Source organism: Halyomorpha halys, unplaced genomic scaffold (assembly GCF_000696795.3).
Source record: "Halyomorpha halys isolate HHAL.00 unplaced genomic scaffold, Hhal_1.1 Scaffold262.1, whole genome shotgun sequence".
Classification (NCBI taxonomy): domain Eukaryota; kingdom Metazoa; phylum Arthropoda; class Insecta; order Hemiptera; family Pentatomidae; genus Halyomorpha; species Halyomorpha halys.
The window spans coordinates 1,051,461-1,073,750 of NW_027109480.1; the positions used below are offsets into that span (position 1 = coordinate 1,051,461).

The following is a 22,290-nucleotide window of genomic DNA, read 5'->3' on the forward strand; positions in this document are numbered from 1 at the left end:
CTTTATTGGGTTCGGTACATCTCTTTATATACATTCGATCAGCTGATCTCCTCAGTCAGCTGACATCGAAGTAACAGCTGACTGAGGCTGTAACTTGTCATTAGCTCAGTAGCACTTGTTATGTAAACATTCTTATTTTTATTACACCAATAAAGTTTATTTTAGTATTTCATGAGTGATAGTTCATATTTGATGAAGGGACAACGCTACTTAAATAATCGGAAGAATGGCTGAGGGCTCAATTCAAGACAACTTTTGATTTAGAATAGGTTATAGGAAGGGTGGTGAAAGAAAAGATCGTCAAAGATCCTGTAGGTGGCTTCCTGGATTCACTAGGAACAGTATGAACACAAAATAGAGCTGAAATCATATATTTTTATATACATATAATATCCCCATATACATAGGGAGCTGGAAAAACGTATTGAGTGTACTATGTCACTGCATATTCTGCTTGTAACATTTTGACATGAAAAGGACCGAAATGAATCTTCATTCGTGGTTGAGTGTTAGCAGATCTAAATGGAACTGCTGGGAGAGTGCTTCAGAATTAAACAAAAAAAAATCCAGTCGGGAAGTTCATTAATGAGTGCTACTATGTATAGTGTTCCTCTAAAGAAGAATTAAGGGGTAGGAAATAGGATGATGTAAGGAAAATAAAGTGCTGTATTATCTTTTTGACACAACTGACTATTGCTAACCAAACGTCAAGGAGAGAGGAGAGAAGAAGTAAAAACCGTGGTGAAAATTTTTATTCATGGTAGTGAGTATTATCTTTGTTCAGATTTGGGATAAAATTAGCAATAGTTGAAACTAACAGCTAAAATATCCATGGCCATGATAATCATTTATCAATGGTTCATTCATGATTAAGGGTCGTATCCATGGCAATTTTAGCTATTGGTTTCAACTATAGCTAATTTTTACCCATCTCTGCCTGTATTTTGGTTTTTAATACACGTTTTTTTGCATGTTACAAATAGATTTTGATTGGTCCATAACTGGAATATGTTATAAAAAGTCACGTAATAGTTATATTTGAATAGATTTCTATAAAAACGAAAAAATATTGCTTATCCATTAGGTTTATTTCTGATTTGCCAGTTTGAAAAATGTTTTCGTGTTATATAATATTAAATATTAATATTTAATAAGCTAAATAGTTAATATTTTGAATTTAACTCAATCTATATTTCAGTTGACAGGACAACTAACTCTATAAAATCGTTCCAGATATTTTCAATTTGGTACTAGAACACTGCACCAAGTAAACAATGTAAACTTTAGTGTATTGTTATGTTTCTGTCAAATGAAGCAGGTTAAAATTTTGCATCGAGAAATATTACAAGTCAATTACATTAACTTGTTTTAAAACTACTGAAATTGGAGCAAGCAATTCTGTCAGCTGAAAGGCTCATCTGGAAAATTAGAAATCATCTTTATTGGAACAGCATGCTGCAATAGATGTCCCTGGCCCGCTCAACAAATGTTTCTATCTTCTACCATATTGATATTAACTCCCAGCTTTCGATGGTCATCAATAATATTGTCCCGACACTTTGTTTTGGATCTAAAGGCGACCCTACTTGTTTGTTAAACGATGACGAATTCGCGCATGCGCAAGCGTTTGGATGGGTTATTTGGATTAGCTCGTACAAGTTGGTCTAAATTTCTGGCCGACCCGTTTGGTGTCGGTTTTTGGGAACAAACGCTGATCCAAACGTTCGTTTTAAGTTTGCCTTGTTTAAGAACTGCCAAGAGATGAATATTTGTGCTCTCCGTGTTTTAATTGATTAAAGAATTTCCCTAACCTTTGGATTCAATGATTAACTCTAGTTTATGATTGTATATTTCATCAAATTTACCTGATGTATTTTTATGTAAATACAGTTGTAAATAGCAATAAATAAATAAAAAAGACTGTATATTTCAAAATTTAATCGATTCGGTGTAAATACATCATTTGGAAACTTTTTTAATAACTTAAGCAGTTTATTTTGGATTTAACATATAAGAAATACATGTTTGTGGAGACATTGTCACGAAAGTTGTATTAGATCCGACTCCAATGAATATGTTATGTGTTCTTGACAAGAAGGCCTCAACAATGCGTGGTCAATATAGATAAGGTAGTTGATTAGGAGATGGATAGACAGGATGAGACTTACAGGGTGACAACCGTAATTCCTCTAAGGATGGTAACCTCGTCATACCGTGTACCATTCCTATAGGTACGAAGGAGGTATGCATGCCCGGAGGGTAGCCAACCGCCGGGTCATGCAGGAAGGTAACTTCTTTCTACCGGGTGCTATTTCTGTAGATATGAAGGAGGGATGTAGGGATGTAGCTAGCCGCCGGGTCCTAGGAGAGGAAAACAGGTAGAAGAAGGAGCTGACCAAGAAGGAACTGGCGCGGAATAAGACAATTCATATCAAAAAATGAGTTGAAAGAATATACTGTACGTCTTATTTACTGTCCCAAGAAGGTACCTTAACAGCACCATCAGTGGGGTGTTGATTTTACTTACGATATAAAGGCCATGTTCTCTTATATTATTTATATATTCTGATTGGTAATCTTTATTTATTAAATCATCATATTTACAATTATAATGGTAATTACATGTTTATATATGACAAAATATATATATTTTACTGAATAAATTAAACCATAAATGGCTTGAGAATACATAGGTGTTGCTCCCAGGTGAAATGAACTGAAGCTCTACGTCTTGGCGGGAAGCGATAGCGGTGTTCGTACTGACAGATAGCGCTACAACATTATACGTCTTTGTGATTAAATTAAAAAGTTTCTGATAAAAATTCTAGAAGAAAGGTTGAATTTATAGGATGGATTGTACTATTTATAACCTAGAACCTACATTGCTGATTTACGTTTCCTTTCATTTCGCCAACCTTTTTTCTGTTCCTTTTTATGCTGTAATAGCCGAAACAATTCATGGCTCTTGTACTGGTCCAAGGATCTGTCTAAGAACTTTCTTTCTAATTTCTCCATTTTTTTTCTGCAGCAGATTTGTTGAATGTCTATGTCCCACTTGCATGCGGTATAGTAGGTCTAACAAGAGTTTTATTTACCTTTAATTCGGTGGCTCTGCACAACAGCCTGGTTCTGAAGAGCAGATCAAGGTATGGCATGTTTTCAGCCTGTAATTTTGCTCTCATCTCCTCATCTTCATTTGTTACTTAATTGATTAGAGACCCATGGCAGCTGAAATTATTGACAACTTCGAAATTATTGACAACTTCGAAATTATAACATGACGATACAAATATGCGGAGTGTACGCATGTTTCTTTATCCTTAATGCCATTATTTTAGATTTTAACACATTCACTTTGAGATGCACATACCGAACCTTAGCATCAAGCTCAATGAATTCTTGCTTTATGCTGGCAAGAGATTTTCCAATGAGCACTAAATCATCGGCACATGTTAATATCTGTACCATCTTATTGTAAATGGTTTCTCCCGAGTCAAATTCTTCTTGCTTCACAATACTCTGGAAGACGATATTAAATAAAAAGAGAGCTAATAAGAGGTCCCCTTACCTCAGCCCATTTCTTTGGTACACCTCGTTAGCCTGATGAGCTTAGCTGGCAACCCTATTTTCTTATAGGAACATTCACTGGGGGGCTACTTCTACCCGAAATTGCGGTGTAAATTCTTGGAGAACCCCATGAACTTTTAGGAGCCTCGGAATGGTTTTTTGATTGGTCTTATACCTGTCTTCCAATGACCAGCGCTTCTTTGCTATCATGTTTAACCACTGTACATTGGCTCCTATATTCACTTTAAAAGTTATTTGTCTAACTGTAATTTTCCCTTGTTTCATTATTTTTCCTGAAAGATTAAATTTTCTTTATTTCTTTAACAGCACTTTTCGCTTTCTGTTCCATTATAGCTTTCTTGGCCTAGGATCTTGCATATTTTTATTCTTTATGACTTTGATGATTATTCCTGTTCAAATACCGCAACCTTTCAATGTTTCTTTTTTTAACTCTTACTTCAAATTCAATTATTTTTCTCTCGACTGTAACACCACCAATATTTTTGGTACGTTCATCTACCTTTTGCTTATATAAAATACACGTCTTCTTATTTTTCAATATATCAAGATTCCATGCCTGTAATTTTTCTCTTTCTTTCTTCTTACATATATTTAATCCACTGCTTAACTTCATGATAACGATTTAGTGATTGGAGTTAATATCTAGTCCCCTTATGACCGAACATGGCTCACGTTATTGAAGTGTCGATTAGATATAAATATCTGACCAATCAGGTTGGTTCCTTCATCCGGAAAACACCATCTGTGTTTATGACCGGTTGAGTGTAAATATATAAATTATGGAGAGACTTCAGGATATACAAAACTTTATTAATCTTTCTTCATTACCATTTTTTCAGCTGTGTAGACTAACAAATGATTTCAGATGTGGGTTTAAATTCTGTTTATCTTCCAATTTATGCGTCGAAGTAAGCGCTATTTTCATCTCATGTGGTGGTATGGCCTCATATACCAACTCCGGTGCTAATTGTAGGCGCATTTTAAAACTGATTCTTTCTGTTTGAAATGAAAATTAAACAATAATTCTTAGAAGAATTACTCGAGAGCCAAAAATATAATAGCTGAGCACTACCAGATGAAGTTGATTTGAGGTTAGAAATTTTTAAATTCGTGCTTCCGTTTACTCTCACTATAGGATGCTGTCGTCAAGCGTTTTAACTGTGCTTGTGCCTAACTATTTTTGGCCTCTGCTGTCAGTTCAACAATTAGTCCAGGTTTGTTGAGAGTTCTAATGCTCCAAATTCCGTAAGCCATGTCATTACCGCAAACCAATCCAATTCTATCCAAGACTCGTTGAGCGTTCGTGACAGGAGGTTTTTTTTTATTTATAAAGGAAATTATTGTCTCAATGAATATACAATACAATACAAACATATACAAGCATGTGTTTTGAAATGAGAAAGGATTAATTTCAACTCAAAGTAGGGTTGTAAGTTAAAGTGGTATAATTCTTTTCTGCAACACTGTTTCAGCGATGCAGCCTTTTGTTTTAACATTTGACTTTTAAGTACAACCGCATACAGTGCATTACACCATGCTTACTGAATTGATTTAAGGAAAAACTAATAAACCAAGCTTTAAATATCTATCTATATAGACTAGGAACAGTTAGATAATGGCGGCACTTACCAGTTCAATGAAGCTAAACTCAACTGTAGTTACGCTATTCCCTTCATTATATTTACACCTCCCTACTCCCAAGTATTTAGACATCCATTCAGTGTTGCCAGTGTACAATGCTCACAAAATCTCAATTTCTGGAGCCAAAACAATAAGAAACCTATTTTCGTGTCTGTTGAAGTAGATAAACATAAAACAGGGAAGCAGGTAAGAGGTAAGGGTAAGATGGCAGGATAGGAATTGAATAAAGCGGATCGCTGCACTTATCGGAAGGTCAACTAACAAATGACACATGATTGGAGAGATCTGAAGGTATTCGCCATAGAACATCGCGGGAAGGTAGCCAAAATTCACATGGTATTTGCCTACAGTCTTATGGAGAGAAAATATACAGCCTTAATGTATTCGCTATGGATATTGTGTATGGAGTGACTACAAACAGAGGGTATTCATCTCCTGACTTTGTGGGAGACCGAGAGATGAATAATAACAATTATTTTATTTTATTTTGAAAGGTTGGCTCATATTAAATAGTTTTATGACTATTTGAGTTTTTTTCCTTTGACCTCACCCGGACCATCTTCCAATGGCTTTTATTAATAATTTTAAAAGTTTCTAAAACAGAGGAAACAGGTCTTTGGTTACCAAAAGTTCTCACATTACCGTCCAAGGACTGTTATTTTAACGCTTTTGTTAAGTTTATTTTTATACTCTAATTGGACAACAAACAAACATTGACCTGAATTAATTTACACAATTATAAAGTAAATGTGCTTCATTATATATAAAACGAGAAGTTTCTTGTAACATTTAATGGTATACTACATTTTAGATCCACCGTGTCTAAATATTTACCAAGATTGTTCGTAAAGTTAAGATGTTTTTTGTAATCATATGATTCTTCGGTTTCAACTATTTTTTTTGTTTTGTTAGCTCTTTGGATGGAACCTCTTGTGTTTATACTCAGTAAGTGACATTTAGTTAAAAATTTAGGGTATAGACATGATTTTCAAGAGATGTATTTACTTTCTCCATTCCATCAATCATTTTTATATTGATGCCGTGTCATAAAAAAAAGAAAAAAAAATCTGCGATGATATCTGTCGCAAAGTTTGCCTTGTTATGCAAACAGATTTTTACTCTTATATATTACTTAATTATGAAAGAAGATTTGTTACTTATGGCCAAATCTTGAATACGTTATGACTTATGATGCAGGTTGTGAATTTGCTATTAAAAGGTAACTTGTTTCCTAAAAGTTATAGTCAAATATTTTTTCCCCAAAAATCTAAAAAATCCTTTTTCTTTTTATATGAATTTTATTTCTTTAAAGGTGATTGATGGTTAAATAAAATGTATGCTATGAAAGTTTATTTCTTGAACTAAATATTTCTTGTTAGTCAAGGCTTTTTGTTAATGTATTTATGAACCCTAATGATCCATATTTTTTTGTGTATCATTTAATTGCTTTCATTTAATGCATTATACTATTAGTTTCTGTAAGGCACACAGTTGCATGTTTTATACTTACATTTATTTTACTATTTTTCTGTTACGTCTACTGTTAAGAATATCCATTTTTGCATGTATTTACAAAATATTTATTTGTATGGAATTATCAAACCACATTTAAAAAATATATATAATTAATAATGAAGTTTTTTTTTTTTTTTATACCCTTTTAATGGACTAAGTATTTGAACTTGTGTATAGTTAATATCAGTGGTTTTAATATTTTATACGTATTTTTCTTGGTCTTTATGTTCATTGATTTTCAATGTAATTTTTTTTTTTTTTTTTTTTCGATTTTTTTAAATTAGTGTGATATTTGGTTTGAACAATTAAATATACATTTAACCTACCAGCCTCAGGAAATTTCCATGTCCCATCCATGTCTGATTTAATTTATAGTTGCACATTATATCACTATCGAAATTCACATTGATAAACTTAGTAAGTTTACTTACAAAGAAAATCGAATCACGGAATTAGAAGTTTTTTTGTTTGTTATCTGTCTCGAAAATATTTTTTTTTATTGTTATAGATTGGTTAACTGCCTTAAAATTTCAAATTGAAATTATAATTTCTTTCTAAACTTTGTGATCTTCGCTCATTGTAATCTATTTCTTCATTTATAAGTCTTTATTATTGCCAACAACCCACATTTTACATGAGCTTCACTTTTGTAATAATTATCTAATGTTTTTGTCAGTTTCTTTTCTTTGTGTGGAAGATAGTTATTATATAAATATTTTTTAAATTAAAATAACAAATATATAGTATATTGCAGCATTTGGTTTGCACTGTTTTTATTTTTTCTTCCTCATTTAACCGCTCCCAACAAGGATCATTATGCCGCAAATTGTTTTTAGCTCATCAAAGATTCCCCAGAATTTTTGTTGCCCAAGTAGTGTCGTTTTGAAAAACACTGGGGAACTGCTGGCATAGTAGGACCAAATTGATCAAATACTGTGTTCAGGCTATCTCGATGAATAATCCAAAGTTCTTAAAATGGTTTTTACAATGGCCTCACTTGACCATCAAATTTGTCTTTTTGATTATATTAGGCTGAAGTCTTGCTTAATTTAAAAGAGTGTTTGGAACTGTAAGGTAAGACTATCTGTTACTCCAATACACTGATTTGATTATGAAATCACACACATTATTTTAATGATTGAGTATTTTCTTAAAAGTAGTCACTGCTTTTGATTTCACAATTTATATTGAAATCAATCTAAAGCTATGTTAATGTTAATGACAGGGTTGGGCAGGAATCATTACATGAGCTATTTAATTACATCTTCAATTACATGTATCAGTTGCACTATAATTACAATATGATAACCATCAAATAGTCCAAAACAATTACAATTACAGCTACTTCTTGACACTTAGTTATTACATTTAATTTAATTCATATGTGTATTCAGTTTATTTGAACATATTTCTTATGAGCAGAAATTCTTAAAGTTAAATGAATTAAAATGCAAGTGTACAATCATAATATCGATTTTATACTTATTTTCAGCATCATTGAAAAAATATGAATTAACCGTAATATGTTTATAACTCTATACACCTGCAAGGACTTTTGGACTGGATATCATTTTCATATTTTGAAGTCATAGTAGAACAGAATGTTTTTCTTTTTTTGGTGTTGTGTTTGTAATCAAAATTACAATTACTTGTAATTGTATTATAATTACTAGCAATTATAGGAAAAAAAATAAGTTACATAAGAATGTTATTGGTAATTGTAATTACTTAGGCTCAGCTTGTAATTGTTATTGTGGTCCCTCAAGTAGTTCACTAAGTAATTACAATTACAATCACTTATAATTTTTCTTCTGAAATTCTAAATTACAGTAATTGGAAAGTAATTTTAATTGTAATTGCTTTTTTCCCAACTCTGGTTAAAAATGTATAAATTATCTCGAATTTAGGTTTCTGCCTATTTGCAACATGTACTTGTTACATGGTGATTATTGCTGTTTATTTATAAATATATTTGTGTGTTATCGCTGAAATATACTCCTATATTTGTTTGATAAACTTCTTTTATTTTAGTTAAGACTTTTTGAAAAATATGCAGAATTACCAGCATGATTTATATAGATTTCTTTCTTAATTCATGCAGGCCGATTTCTTAATTAATGTTGATTATATTATTAATGAATACAGAATAATTTGATTATAAGTTAAACATATTAAATTTCAACTGAAACGGTTTCCATTTTGAAGCGGCCTAAAATATTGGATTTGAATATAGTTCTGATGGAGAATCAAGTTGGCAAACTAATGGTGGTAAGACATGTGTAATGTTTAATCGATATTAGAATCAGCTTAAGCACTCATCCCGGCTAGCCTCTATCAACTTTCAGTGCATCCGTACATTCCAGTTTTTGTTTATTTCTTACTTTTAGATTTACAATTTATTGTTTAAATGATTGTAAATTAATACAATGACATATCTTGTTGTTATCCAAAATATTATGTTCCTTTCTGATTTTAGTTAGCTAGAAATTATTAAAACATTGTTATTAGATTAATTTCTTACATAGACTTTACTAATTTAAGAGTTATTGTTTTTGGAAATCATGTAACATTATTAAAATAGTTTTGTATAAATCTATAAATAAATATAATTATAAAATTATATTGATATAAATCTTGACCTTTTTTTTTTTTTATTTATTTATTCCCCCTTCCTTGCCATTTCTGGCATACGGGGTTCGGCAGCAGTGGGGAGTTCTACCTACTCAGCCTAGAATAGATTGGTAACCTGTAGGATAACCTGTCTTTCTTACCCTAAATTGAAGAATATAAGGACCCCAAAACAAAAAAAAAGTTGTATTGTTCTAGTTGTGGAGGAACTGGTTTCTTCTTTCAGGAACTTTCAAGTTAACTCAAAATTGGTGTCATTACCAGTACCAGACGTATCGAATGATTGTTTAAGTTTATTAGTTATAATAAAAAATGTCTCAGAAATTATTTTTCTTTTTGACATCAGTAACTGTCAGTTTAGTAGGGCTTTGTTTTTTTAAGATTGGGTCTAATTTGTTTCTATTTTAATAACATGGTTTATCATATCATCTCATATACTTACTATAGTTAAGGCTATTCAATATTTTACTATCACAATTTACTTTTATGTTGATTGATAAAATGAAAAATATATCAAAATTCTAAAATTGAAAAATAATTAATTAAAATTTTTTTTTACCCATAAACATCAGTTTTGTATCTACATATCAGTATTGTTGTCTAACTGATTGTATATTTGTGCTTATTTGTTTTAAATGAAGCACAGTTTATTCTCTAATGAGGTATGTATAGTTTTTGTGCAGCATGCATTTGATGCTGTTTAAATTTTATTTTGTTTAGTACAGTTTTTCATTTTGTTGTTTTAAAACTTTTTTGTCACCTCATTTCTATGGGATGAGCAGGTTTTTATTTATTTTATTAGTTTTGGTTTAAGGTTTATTATTGGCTGCAAGTCATTCTGCGTAGCTATAACTACAATCATTCTGCATTGTTTATTATTATAAAAGAGAAAAGTTGGATCTTTCTTGGTTTCGAATCTTGAAATGAAATTCAAATTATTAAAATTCTATTATTTTAAAGATCCATACTTATTATTTTATGGTTTAAATTACAGTACTGTTTATTTGATAAATCTTTCTTATCTCATTGGAATTATTTTAGTTTATTTATTTTTTAATGACATATACTTTAAGATAGGACATATAATTAGAAGAAATGACTTTGGACTATTTACCCATTGCTGTATTATCTTTATTTCATTCCTAACATTGGGCAGCATAGTTCATGCCATTAAGTAACAAGTTCATATATGTATGTAGGAATGGACCTCAGTTTCTCCCACCATTCACTGCCAATCTAGGTGATTAATACCCTTAGTTTCATTTTTTTAAGGTTGTCCACATCATTGACCAATCAAACCCATATATTTTCCTTTTTCCTTCTTGTATCATTTATTTTTACCAGAAGATTTCTATTCCTTTTTTTTTTTGGTGTTTGGTCATAACTTATCTAATGTACATAGCATAAAAACTGATTCTTCAGTACTTTATCCACATAATTTGAATGAAATTGTGACCCCATTCCTTTTTTCAACTGAAATAGGCATGGTTTACTGTTGTGATTCAGTTCCTTAGTTTGTTGCTTTTCAATTAGCTCCTTCAAAGTAAGTGAGCCTCGAGCAAGGATGTGGGGGGGCCATTTATGCATTGAGGGAAATAGGTGTCATTTGGAGGTCTCAAGCTCAATATAATATGAGATTTCTCTAACTTTCAATGAGAAATTATGTTGAGTTGCTAGCCTTTCAGAAGCAGGCTGGTATTGCTTGCAGTAGGATTTAGTCCCTCTGTTGAGGTATTTATAGAACTTAATTGCAGCAGCATCTCTTTACAAAGATGTGTGTTCTATAAATTTATAAAATTTATCTGGTGTAGATTCAGTATTGTAGTTCTTGTTCATTTTGAATATTCTGGTCAAGTCACAAATAGAAGTGTTAAAACATTTTTATATTCAATTATTGAGGATCACAATTGCCCCATTTAGTTTAGGGTTTTTCTTTTTCATTTATTTTTATAAATTAAATAAGTGAAGGAAATTATGCTAAATGTATTGAATAAGAAAATAAGGTACTGTTTGAATATGTACTATTGGAATAAAATCAGAAAAAATATCCTAAAGCTCTTGAAGATTAATTTTCTGTAACTATGAGTTTACTCCTTTAGTTCTCAATGGTTTGAAGGAGAGCTTAATTTTTTCCCTCTACTTTATTTCCTCTATTTGAGGAATATGCATGGATATTTTAACAACATCTGTATTTCACTAATACTTTAAATTCAACTTTTCTGGTGAACAGATAGGTGAATTGCGCCTTTTGATGAGAATAATGTAATTATTAAATATGTACCTTCATTTATATTTCCATAGCTTATTTATTAATTTACACACACATGCACATGCGCATGCACACTTTTACACACACACGTATACATATTAACATGTAATTTTTTTTTTCCAGAATATCTACTAACAATGATGAATGCTCAATAACTGAAACTGAGGGTCAAAAAAATGGAAATGTAAAACTTCATCAGCACAGATCCTTTAGTTTACCATATTTAATCAATGATTGGGTTTGTAAGTTGTGTTTATATAGAAATAAATCTTCATTTGTCTGTTGCATTTGCGGATACATGAAAATGGCCATGCCTCAAATATTTGTTAATGATGATGAGATGCAAGAAAAACAAACCAATCTAAATACATTACTGGACAACAATTGTCAAGATTGCTCTGTTAATAAATCTCCAAAACGCCATAGTCTCTCAGTATATGAAAGGGTAAAATACAAGGTGAGCAGGTCATTATCTAATGGATCAACAATTCACAAGAAGTATACTGAACCCAGAAGACCGAGCAGTCTATTGGTTGATAAAGGAAGTATTGATTTTAATATTACTGATAAAAACAAAAATTTTAACAGTGTTTCTAGAAATGATAGTGAAACGTGGTCCTGTCAGCGTTGCACTTTAGATAATTCTGTCGATTCAGAAAGGTGTGATATTTGTGAAACACCCAAGAAGAGTTATATTCCAATTTCAAGCACTGATGCATCAAATACTAATATGGTCATTGCTGTACCTAAATGGGAAAATCGGTTAGATGTTCAAAAGAAGAAAGGAGGAAATCACAGTTCTCATTCTGATTTATGGCAAAAAACTTTATACAAACGATGCCAATCAGAACTAATTGGAAATGAGTGGAGCAATCATGAGTCTGATGGAAATAAATTAAAAATGAGTGAATCAACAGTTATCAGAAGTTCATTTAATAATCTTAACCTACAGCTTTCTGCCAACAGAAATCCTTTCACATCATATTCTTATATTGGTATTTCAGAACCTAAAACCAAAGACATATCTTTTATGACAAATCAAGAATCTACTCAACCCGTTTCTCTTAATCTTAGTAGTACATCAAACATCAAAAATCTTTGTGAAATTTCACGTATTCAGTCTTCATTAGAACGAATGTGGACTTGTATCAAATGTTCTTATGCTTATAATCCACTATGGTGTGATACCTGTGATATATGCTACTCTGCTAGAACACCTCCATCTCTTACAAAGCCTAGTCTTACAACTGTAACAAAAGACTGTTCGAATTTTGTCTCTCAAAGAAATGAGGGTAGTAATGATTCTTCTATTAATGTGGATGATTTAAAGGGATTATCTACAAGCCTTGATTCTGAATGGTCTTGTAGGAAATGTACTCTTGTAAATGTAGCTTCTGATGCTGCGTGTATAGCCTGTGGAGGTTCAAAATTAAAAAGTATTTCCGTAAATCATGATTTAACTTTAAGAAAAGGTGAATTTTGGACTTGTCTTCAGTGCACATTAAAAAATCCACTTACAGCCCAAAATTGCCAGGTTTGTAAAAGCCAGAATAAATCCAGGACTTCAGACATTCCTGTGAAGACAACTTCACCTCGAAGCCCCTCCCATAAACATAGTAAACCTAAGTTGTTTCAAGCAGTAGGTGGTGCCATCCCGAAGCAGAAGTCAGTTGTTCGAAGGAATAGTGCTGGAAGTACAACTAATAGAAATTTAATAAAACCAAAAGTTGTAAGTTTATTCACAGATTATAAAATCACAGATTATCCTGTTTCCTTACCTGAATTAAAATGGCACTGTGCTCACTGTACTTATGAAAACTCAATTAGCATGTCATTATGTGATATGTGTCAAAGTTCTAGAAGTAGCTCCTCCAGAATCACTCATATAAATTTTATAAATCAATACACTAAGACTACCTCAAAAAGTAAACAGGAGAGTGAACTTAGTGAAGACCTGAGGCAAATAGAGGAAAGGGAGGCCCTTGATGACTGGAATGAAATTATAAAGTATTGTTTAGAGGTACTATTTTATTTTATTTAGTACATATATTATTTTCCCTTCTAGTTAAATCATTATATGTTAATTTAATTATTTAATCTCTCTTTTTCACTCTGTGGATTTTGTCTAGCTTTAAATTCATTTATTTTTTGTATTGGTGTATATTATTGAGTATTTTTATGATTCCATTAGAATAATGTAAGCTATTTAGAATTTTTAAGTTTAATTTGCTGTTAGTACTTTTTTTTTCGTCTTAGAAATTGAAAATTTTCCTTTCACAGTGAAGTTATTTGTATGTTAGTTTATTATAAGGTATGAGGGGTCAAGAGCTAACATATTTTTTAACAATAGTTATTGTCATCTTACAGTTCTGAGGTCAAGTAAAAAATTAGGTGTCTTCAGTTTTAATGGCATAGAGCTGTCTGTGGCTTAACAACCTGAAATGTAGGTGTCTCAGTTTACTTCAGTTCTGCAGCGGTGCCACTTTGACTCTGACTTGGGGGAATTGACTTTAATTTTGTGGTGGCCCCACAGAATAGAAACTTGACCCTCTTACCATGGTTATGATAACCCCCCTTCTCCCCCCCCCTCTCTCTCTCTCTCTCTCCCCCTCTCTTCCCTCTCCCCAGGGGTCCAAGTATGTCTTTCTTTTATTTAGAGCTTAAATGCCATATTTTTAAATACTTCTAATTAAATCTCACATTATTGGCAGTAATAAACAATGGAATACGTATACAATATGAAAGAATTTGGTAATTACAGATTTTGCTATTCCATGTTTGTTCTGTCAATAGTCAGATTTTACTTTCACTGATCCATTTATAAAACATATTTTCACCCTTAATAATAAAGAAATAGCTGTTCTAAAACATACAAAACTTATATAATCTCAAAGTAGAGCTGTAAGTGAAAATTCTGTGATGCGCACACCACTTTAGATTTTTTTTTGTTTATTTTGGTTAATATATATTTTCTTTGTTTTAATGTTTGAATATTCAAATTTACTTAGCATTATTATAACTTTCTCTGATTCTATGTACTCATATAATATACTTGTATGCTTAGTGGATTTACATTTGTTATTTATTTAACTCTTTCCTAGGATTATGATTTACAGAAAAATAATTCTAGCACATTCATACCTTTTATTTGTTCGTTTTGATATGATTTGTTTATATTTATACTTAATTAGTTATCACTGTGTATATTATAATTTATAGAAAGCCTTAATAAAGTTACTGCATTTTATGTAAATTTATTTAAAGCTAATTAAAAAAATACTATAAAATAAAAGTTTTAAATTAATATTCTAACTTTTCTTTTACTGTTGGATCATTTGATATAAAATATCTGTTTATTATTTCAAAAATTAAAAGTGGGGTTAGTGTACTGTTGTTGTTCACTATGTTTATGTTTACTGATTGTAATGAGTCATTATTAGTTATCTCTTTTTTGATAATATTTACTATCCAATGGATTGTACAATGTTAAGTATGCCATCAAATGACAATCAAATGAATATGACTTTAGAAACACTCAAATTGCGAGCACTTATTTTTTTTTTTTATGAGTTTAAACTTTGACAAACGGCAGCCTAAGCTGCTAGAAAGATTACCCCAGCATTTGTAGAAGGATTTTGTAACAAAAGGGCTATTTCGCCGGTGGTTTGAAAAAGTTTTGGCTAGTGATACAGATCTGGATAACCAACCCATAGGAAGACCTCCTCCAGCAATTGACGACGATGAGCTTATGCATACTGTGATAAAAAAAAACCTTAAAACAGTTATTAGACTTGCAGCACTACTGAATACAAGTGTATTGACAGTTTCTTGACACTTAAAGTAAGAAAGGTAGGTCTATGGATACCCCTTGAACAGCAGCATCCTAAGCATTATGAGATGTAGGATTTACTGCTTCCTAGGCAAAAAAATGTGTCTTTTCTCGAAAGGATAATCACGTGTGATGAAAAGTGTTTTGTATGATAACAGGCATCGGTCAGGTTATCAAGGAAAAGCATGCCCTAACAAAATATGCATCCAAAATAATTATTAGTTTCTGTGTGATGGTCAATGGTAGGAATAATTCATTTTTCCTTTTTACTCAGAGGTGAAACCACCCATCTCATACTACAGTGATATAATGATATAGCACATCAAAAAGAACAAACCTGCATTGGTTAATCAGAAGGGACCTAAACTTTTACACGTCAATGCCTAGACCTCATGTTTCATTAGAAGAAACTAAATGAGCTGTGTTACTAAGTCCTTCCATACCCACCTTATTCACCCAACTTGTCTCCAACAGATTTCCATCTTTTCAGACAGTTGGACAAGGTCCTTAAAGGTAAAATTTTTAAAAATGATTCTCAGGTCAAAAATGCATTTCCTGACTTCATTTCTTGACACAACTGAATTTTTCGGTTGTGGGATTGAAAAGTTAATAACATGGAGAAAATGTATGGAAAATATTTTGAATAAAAATAAAAATAAAAATATTTTACTAAATAGCCTTTTCCTGTGAAAACTAACATTTCATATGAAACAACCCAGTAACATAGATGTTGGTATCCTTTATTAAACATATTACATATAAAGAAAAATGGTATCACTTTGCGCCAAGCGGTACAACATTAGGCCACATATGATTTTTAGATCAATGATGCGAAAAAAGAAGTTAAAATTTTTTTATTTGAAATTCTTTCTGAAATGAAATTCTTCAGCTGCTAGAAGGGATTTAAAAATTTTTTTATTTGAAATTCTTTCTGAAATGAAATTCTTCAGCTGCTAGAAGGGATTTACCTTCGTAAATCATATATGGCCCAATGTTGTCCCTTTTGGCCAAGAAGCTGTACTATTTTATGGTAGTTGACTGTAGTTAATAATCTTATAGATAAAAATGGAGTAGGGCAGGGTAGCTCAGTAAGTAAGGCACTGTGCTCCTTTTTCCTGGGTCTAGGTTCAAGTCTGGCTGTGACAATTTTTATTCTGTCATCAGCAGTGGATCGAGCCTCCTGGGGCACACATAGGCTCTATAAAGTGGGTGCTTAATTTAATTTATTTTTGTTATTGTTTAGAATAATGAACAGTTCGTTGATGATTCTTTTCCTCCGGCTACTAAGTCACTGTACTACAATCCAAATGAAGCGAAAGACAGTCATGTAGTTCAATGGTTGAGGCCTCACCAGATCAATACTGAAAGTGATTCAAAGCTGAACTGGGTTGTTTTTCGTACACCGCTGCCATCAGATATTTCCCAAGGTTACTAAATTTATTAACTACATGTAGTTTAATAACCTCAATATTTGAAACAAATTAAACATGAAATTAATTCTTCAAAAAAAAAAAAAAAAAAAAGGACCAATTTTATTTTATGGTATGACTGATTTGTTATATCTACGTCTTTAAATTAACCCTCAAAGGACAAGAAAAATTAAAAGTTGATGAATGAGATATGTTTTACCTTTCTCTAGTAATGAACATGCTGCAACACAGGAAATTTATTTTTTTAAAAACTGGACTTGCTATTTGGTCATAATTGATATGATCATAATCAACTTTTTCCAAGATGATTTCTTGAGTATTAAAGAAAATTTTAAATTTTGTTATTTCCTAATATAAATAAATTTTTAATGTAATAAATGGAATATTGTATCGTAAAACATTGATATATAATTACAATTATTTTAGAAGATAGGTTGGTAATTCATGACTGTTGAATATAGATAAATTCATAATAATATATGATGTATTAATATTTTTAGTTAGTAAATTAATGCTAACTTTGTTTATTGTAGGTGTTTTAGGCAATTGTTGGCTGCTTAGTGCATTAGCAGTTCTAGCAGAAAGAGAAGATCTTGTTCGAAATGTTATGGTAACACGTGAATATAGCCCACAAGGGGCTTACCAAGTTAGGCTATGCAAAGATGGGTTATGGGTTACGGTTTTAGTAGATGATTTGCTACCATGTGATAAAAAAGGCCATTTAGTTTATTCTCAGGTATGTGATTATTTTTTGGTTAATTGAGTGATTTGTGTTTCAATTAATTGTAATTATAAATTATTTGGTTCCTGATTTATTTATAAAACTTTATGACTCTTTATTGTGTCTTTCTCAGTTCATAATTTTATTAGAGCAACATAATTTTTCATGATCTTTCATGTTCAACATTCTGTGACATTTAGGCTTTTTATTTAATTCTCTTATAGGTAGATTTTAACACTAGAAGGGCTACTTGTTTTCATGATTAGATGTTTTAACTATAACCCATTTAGATCAAATTGTATTCTAAATGCTCCTAAGAAATTTTTGTTTTCTTGTTTGTCAGCTATAATTAACTTTTAATATCAAAACATTTTTGATCAGTTGCTATCACTTAGCTAGCTAGTTGCTGTCACTCCTTCTTCCATAAATTGGCACTAATTTTTGCATTTCTTTATCCGCTACCCTGGTGGTATACCCTATCACCTATATCTTTAAGATCTCAACTTCATTGTTCTTACATTAGATTCATTCCCCAAAAGCATTGATATTCCTTGGTTGGTGTGGCATTTTTAATCTTCTCCAACTTTTACACCTCTCCAAATTTGGTAGAGAACTTTTCTTCTGAAAATCAGGAGGCCTTTTTCGGTTGCCCTAGACACATACCTCACAACAGTGAGCTATATCAAGTGGTCAAGTTTTTCTGGTATATTAAATTCTCTGAGTGTGCTGTACAATTTTTCATGTATTTTGCCGCCTTAAAATTTCTGAAAGCTAATGAATCGTGGTTTTGAATTCACACTATTTTTGAAGAATGGTTTGCAAACCGAAAATTTGATTTGGGGTGGATTTTTCTTTTCTAAAGCCTCACTGGTACAAACCAAGATAAATCACTTTTGACATAGGGCAAGTGGTATCACAATAAAATGTGAGACAGTATCTCATAGGTGCTGGAAAGTAGTGAGATACCTGAATAGTTATTATATATAAGCCTGTCACCATTGTTTTGTTTTGTATAAGGCATATAATTGTGTTATACCAGTCAGTGGGCATCACCTCTTCTGTCCATATCAAAAGGAGGAGATCTTGTTGTGCTTTTATAAGCTCACTTCCACTATTTTTTAGGAGTGTGTTAAAACCTAGGAGCCTTATTATTGTTATTATTATTTTTTTTTTTAGTTTGATAATAGTATAAGTTATCTCATCATGATCTGGGGCTTCAATGTTCATTTCTTGTTCTTCTAGCTGGCTTATGTGAATTTCTTCTTGGATTTTTACTTCTTCACTAGTGCCTTCGTCTTTATAGTTAAAAAGGTTATTGAAGTAATTCCTCCATTCTTCAAAAATTCTAGACTTGTCAGTGCCCGTGTTATCTTCTTTACCCTCAAAAGACTTTAGTTGATTGGTGTACAGCTTTCTTTCTTTATTAACCATTCGGAAGAAATCCCTAGTTTCTTTGTCAAAGTTCTAGTGTCTGTTTTATCTTCTTCAGCTCCTCTATCTTCTATTTTTTCTTCTTGCAGTGTAACCATTTTTCATCCTTCTTTTGTTGTCAGTAGTTTTGAACAGAACTACAAGGAGTTCTGTTGTGGTCTTAATACTTAATACTTGGTTCCATCTTTGCGTTATGACAGACAGACTGGAACTTCTCAGTATCCTATCCAGGTTTGTAGGTTTCTTGAGGTATTTTAGAATCCATTAGTTTAGCGTAGTGAGTTAGGCCTTTCTCTTTTTGTATAGGTTTTAGTATTCTTCAACTTTCTCAGACTGAATCTTCTGAATTTCACTTAAGTTCAGGCTTCTTTATTCAACAGATCTTAGCTTTCAGATCTTCTATGCTTAGAAAGTGACCAGAGTACATATTAGCTCCTCTGTATGTCTTTACATTTTGTCTACATTGCTCCTATGGTGTTTTCTTATAAGGATAAGGTTGATCTTATTTACCACTCAACATAGTAATACTGTATGATGGTGGTATACTGAGTACTCCCTATTACCAGGGTTATGGAATTCAATTCAGGGTGTCGAAAACATTTTTTATTCAAAAAAAGGGTGCCACGAAATTTGTTTAGGTTATCAAGGGTACCACAGCAAAAAACAGTTTGGGAACCACTGCCCTAGTCTACTAATAGTGCTACCATCTCTATGTATACAGCTACCTAAGGAAAGTGGCTCTAGAATGTGTATTATATATGACTTTGTGTAAAGTGTGCTGAGTTTGTGCACTGTATGTGAGTTAGGGTACTGTTCCTCCCAACCTTGAGTGCCAGAGGCTTACTACGGTATGATGACTAGGCAGTGGGGCACCACTTCCTTAGGATTTATTCTGCAGTATAATGTTAACTAAAATTTATGTTATTATTGTTTGTTAGTATTTTCTTCATTATGATTAATTTATCCATGTTTTGTCATAATATTAATAACTGTCAAAAATTGTAAATTCAAGAGGAACTTAATAAGTATCCATTTCAGTGTCATAATTTCATTTTCACATGACCTTTATGTTTTTATATTTATTTTTTTTAATACTAAACTTTTGTTCAGAGTATAAAATCAAAGTGGAAAACAACATTTCACTTTTTTATATAAAAATTCTATATTTTATTGTAATACTTTATAATAATACATTCTTTCTACACATGTTTTTCATCCTTCTCAGGCTAAACGGAAACAGTTATGGGTTCCGTTAATTGAGAAAGCTGTTGCAAAAATTCATGGATGTTATGAAGCGCTTGTATCTGGTAGAGCCATTGAAGGTCTTGCAACATTAACTGGTAATTTTTTAATTGATTGGTACAGATTCCTTCTTGAAGGTCCTTTGGTTATAAAGTTCATTGTTCTATAGGTAGACCCATGATGTAACTTAACTAGTTCCTATATATTCCATTATGCACTTTAATTAAAAGAATTTTTAGTATTTTAACCTTATGCAGTATATAAGTAAGAACAAAATTAGTATTAGACTTTCAAAAACAGTGATATAGTTAATCATTTATGAAGACCCACATTGTTCCAAAAAAATAATAATAATAAAAATAAATAAATAAAATAATTTATGTTAATTGAGTTTTAATTTATTTGTTAATTTGAAGATGTATCATTTTTAAGTTTAGCATTTCACTCTATTTCATTTTTAAAATGAGGGTAGAATAGTGAGATATATCTGAAAATATAATTTTATTAAAATTTAAATCTAATTTTTAAATTTAAATTAATGCTGAGGCCACTATGTTCAATAGTGTTAGAGCAGTAGTTTTTAGCATTGAAAAAGAAGTGTATGTTAATTACCTTTCAATCTGCCAGGGTGGACTTTAGACTTTCTAATAAAACTATTTTTATTATTTGTTACAATCCCTGACCATTGATATTGGTGATATTGTATTAATTTTTATTTCCACATATAATAATTAACTATGAATTGAGATTAATTTGTAAATTTCTTGTCCACATTGTTTTGCATTTAAATTTTATATAATTCAAAGGAGTTTTAATCAATTTTTATTACTACAGTTAAAAATCATTATCTTTCTATTGTTTATTTAGGTGCTCCTTGTGAAAGTGTACCCCTACAACCTAGTTCTATTCCATCCGAAGATGAACTTGATAAAGATTTGATCTGGGCTCAATTATTAAGCTCTAGATTAGCTATGTACTTGATGGGAGCCTCCTGTGGAGGTGGAAATATGAAAGTGGATGAAGAAGAATATCAAGAAAAAGGGCTAAGACCTAGGTAATTATTTCTTTGTTTTTGATGTAACCGATCAATAGAGTATTTTTGAATTATCTATATTTGTAAATAATTGATCGTAAGTTAATTTGAAATAGATGGTCAGGGCTATGGTCAAGAAGAAAGAAAAATAGTTATCAACTATTCACTTATTTTCTGTTGACGTTTCAACCCAATATGCTGGTCTTCATCAGGAATGTTGGATAGAGATGTAAGCGAAGACCCACCCCTCAACTGGATTATGTATTTTTTCGTGACCAGAGCCCTAACCATCTTCTTCAATTATCATTTTCCCATTATCAATTTTTGCTGTAATGTTATTTCAGTTTTAAATTAAATATTATTATTTTTCATTAATTGGATTATTTAAGAATATTTAGATGGATTCCCATTGAACAAATGTTTTATTTTAATATTTATTACATTAATTTTTATAAAACTATATAAATTGTGATGTTAACAGTTTATAAGTAGTCCAGGGTATAAATATTATACTCCAAAGACGTTATGGTATTTTATAATATTTGATATCCTAATTTATTTAATCCTATCTCTAAATTTTTATAAAATATTTTAAGGTTATTTTGTGGTAATAATATATGCATTTCTTATAACATAGAAATCACAAAAATTACAGCTTCAAGGAAGTTCATAATTGTACTGGAGAAACTGGAATATTGTGGAATGGTATAGAAGATCTTTAACATTTTTGGCATGTTCATTTATGTATAAAAGATACAAGGGGGAGGGGGGTCTAAGTCTAATTTAAGCCAGTGATAAGTATCCTTTTCAGATCTTATTGTGAATCGATCTGAATATGGGGCATATTGTTTTTTGTTCAGGGTGGCCCAGTATGCTCAGGTAGGTAATATGTATTTAAAGTTAAACACAGTCGATTGTGGTAAATATTTGAATGTGTGGTTACTTGAAGTGGCTGATCACTTT

At 31.3% G+C, this 22,290-nt stretch overlaps 1 protein-coding gene across 1 annotated transcript in view; it reads left to right on the forward strand.

Annotated features, from left to right (window-relative positions):
* The first annotated feature begins 6,154 nt into the window (after positions 1 to 6,154).
* The window catches only part of LOC106680455 (calpain-D), a 63,137-nt gene continuing 47,001 nt past the window's right edge, over positions 6,155 to 22,290 (forward strand). Inside the window, exons 1-6 of the mRNA XM_014420176.3 lie at positions 6,155 to 6,448; positions 11,765 to 13,661; positions 16,714 to 16,897; positions 17,434 to 17,636; positions 20,278 to 20,392; positions 21,162 to 21,348. Of these exons, the coding sequence (XP_014275662.1) occupies positions 6,411 to 6,448; positions 11,765 to 13,661; positions 16,714 to 16,897; positions 17,434 to 17,636; positions 20,278 to 20,392; positions 21,162 to 21,348 (2,624 nt within the window). The 5' untranslated portion in view covers positions 6,155 to 6,410. The remainder of the gene's footprint in view (positions 6,449 to 11,764; positions 13,662 to 16,713; positions 16,898 to 17,433; positions 17,637 to 20,277; positions 20,393 to 21,161; positions 21,349 to 22,290) is intronic.